Source organism: Geospiza fortis, unplaced genomic scaffold (genome assembly GCF_000277835.1).
Source record: "Geospiza fortis unplaced genomic scaffold, GeoFor_1.0 scaffold603, whole genome shotgun sequence".
Lineage (NCBI taxonomy): Eukaryota > Metazoa > Chordata > Aves > Passeriformes > Thraupidae > Geospiza > Geospiza fortis.
In genome coordinates this window covers 43,930-46,630 of record NW_005054460.1, presented here as the reverse complement: position 1 = coordinate 46,630, position 2,701 = coordinate 43,930, and the positions used below count along the sequence as shown (strand labels likewise).

At 41.5% G+C, this 2,701-nt stretch overlaps 1 protein-coding gene across 1 annotated transcript in view; it reads left to right on the top strand.

Moving 5' to 3' along the window:
- The first annotated feature begins 12 nt into the window (after positions 1–12).
- LOC102034968 (glutathione S-transferase 3) overlaps positions 13–2,701 on the top strand; it is an 8,694-nt gene continuing 6,005 nt past the window's right edge. Inside the window, exons 1-3 of the mRNA XM_005427902.2 lie at positions 13–286; positions 1,552–1,649; positions 2,128–2,234. Coding sequence (XP_005427959.1) covers positions 2,148–2,234 — 87 coding nt within the window. The 5' untranslated portion in view covers positions 13–286; positions 1,552–1,649; positions 2,128–2,147. The remainder of the gene's footprint in view (positions 287–1,551; positions 1,650–2,127; positions 2,235–2,701) is intronic.

Below are 2,701 nucleotides of genomic sequence, written 5' to 3'. Positions count from 1 at the left end.
GGGGGGCCCGGGGGCTGCTGCCTGTCACAGGCTGAGCAGGGGACGCGCCCCGGGCTGGTGTTGCGGGTGCAGAGTGGACGCTCTGTTGGGCTGCTGAATGCAGGCAGGGAAGATCGGGCCCCAGAGCCCTGGATGTGCGGGACGTGCCAAGCACAGCTGCTCCCCTGGCCCTCTTGACCGATGTCCTTCTGGTCCGCGTTCTCCTTGCGTGGGGGCGATTGCTTCTTGCACTGATATTCATGTTCCCTCATTCCCGCGTTCGCCCAGATGGCCTTCATCAATTACAGTAAGGGAACAAATTTTTCACAAAGTCCATTTTCCTGTTGAGGTGTCAGGCTGAGGGGAATGGACAGCAACCTACCAGTAATTGTGGCTCCTGGCTGCAAATTGCCACTTTACTTCTTTCTGATGAAGGGCAGAGAAGGGAGAAGCTCTTTGCCCATCACCAGGGTGCTCTTTCTGTCAGATTTTAGTTCACAAGTTGGACTTTCTCTTCCAGTATGGTATAGCACGCTCAGTCTTAGGAACCTAGAATGCTACAGCTCATTTCAAAGTTTGTTGATCCCCTGGCATTTAAGAAGATATTATTTATAAAGTATTATAAAAGAAGCACCCCCCATGCCTTTACTTTGAGGTGTGTTGGGCATCAGTGACCTGCTTATGTCCTGTGACCTGTTCACTGGCCTGCTAAGAGCAGGTCTCCAGAAGTGCACTGAGGAAGAGTGACTCTTCTGTTTCTTTAGTTTTTTAAACTACAAGTTAAAAATCACCTTTGGTTTTTTTCTTCTTTCTCTGTGAATGTAGCTGTATTACAGGTAGCTCCTGTTTAATTCTGTTCTTTTGTGTAGCTCACAGTGATACTTTTCTAATTCACTGCTATATTTATCAGTGATAGAGATAGTACTTGTCAGTGTTTTAGTTGCCTGTCAGCTAAGAGGAATCAGAGGCTCCTGAGCAGGCGGGGGTGGAATAGCCAGGCTCGCTGGAATTCCCATGGCCTGATGCACTCTCATATTTTGTGCTCTCTTTTCATGCCTGTTGGCTAACAAGCAGATCACTTCGTGCATGCTCAAGGTCTTTTTTCCCTCTGCTTATGAAGGAGCTCTTGGAACATTGGAAACTGAAGGTTATTGTTTGCATGCCAAGAGCCTCTTTTCCAGAATTACTTGAACTGTGGATTGAAGTGACAATAAATCACCTTACAGAGGGAAAACAGATCTCAGTTGCAGCAAGGACTTGCTATAAGGGAGTTCTGCATGTGAAATGCCAGTGTGATTAAATTTGATTGCTCTTTTGGCTTATGGCTCTACAGCAGAATCCAGCTCCTGCTGAGGCCTAAACAGTAGTCTATTCAAAAAACAACAATTAATAGCCTCATTTATGAAGTCATTAAAGAACTAAAATGCTGCTTGCAAAGCAGCATTGGATCATCTGAAAAGTCCATAAAGTTTTGCATAGCAACAGGGTTTATTAATAGAAAGAAATGCAGCCTGTAGAGGGATAAGTACTGCAACACTCTGAAACTCTTTATTTTAATCTGTATTATTACAGAAGAAACAGGCCATTCTTCTGAAGTTTCTACTGATCCTCATATTGTGATATTTTTGGAATTTCTACTGATTGCTGGATCACCACAGCTGGAAAAAAAAGTGAGAGGCTTAAAAGTACATTCCCATGTTTCACCCAAACGAGTAGAATTAATGTTTAGATGCTTTTGGCATTCCTTGATACAAGGTCTGCCAGTTTTGGAAACTTGGTTTCCTGCCTCTTTTCCTTGATCAAGACTTGGCTTTTAGTGGTGTCTGTGTAACTTCACTGCTAAAACTTGTATTTTCTAAATGTTTTAAGGTTTTTCTTCATGGTGATTTAAATTTTTTTTTTCTGTTATCTCCTACTTAGCAACTTGATGCTTACTTTTCCTGAATTTCACGGGGATGAAAAGTCTGTGAAATAATTTGACTTGACTGTGCAGCAAGAAAATCAAATCAGTTTAGACTGAAACTTTGCTAAAATATTTCGTCAAAAATTAACTTAAATTTTTGTTGTGTGTGACCAGTGAACCATTATTCCAGCTGCCATCAGATTTCTGTATAATTATTAACTTACTATCTCTTATAACTCTTTTAGGTAACAGAAAGTTTGAAGTCATGTCCACAAAACCAAAACTTTACTACTTTGATGGAAGAGGCAAGATGGAATCAATTCGTTGGTTGCTGGCTGCAGCTGGGGTCGAGGTTTGTTTTAGAGTTTTTAACTTCTAGCTGCACACTGGTAAGCTTGTCTTTGAGGCAGATCACATGTTATTAGTCAAAAAAGAAAAAGCATCCCAAGATGCAATAGTAAATGAACATTGGCTATTCAGTGTAATTAAATATTTCAGGCACACAAAAGCATGGCTTCAAGTTGCATGTTTTCTGAGCAGTGACACTGTAAGCAGTGACACTTACTTAACACAAGAATGTGCAATCCTTAATTAAGCACTTGATTAATGAGCCAGAGCTGCTCAGCTGATAGATGTGTTGTTCCCATAACAAGTGTTATCTGTGCCTGGTAAAACAGCAATTTACTTTCTCTAGCCTTCCTCTTTTCAGTTGAATGCTCACACAGAGATTTTTGTTTTATTTTTCACTCCACTGGCTGCATCCTCCTTAAGCTGTAACACAAAACATGTTGTGTCTAGCATCGTTTAGATGAAGCTTAG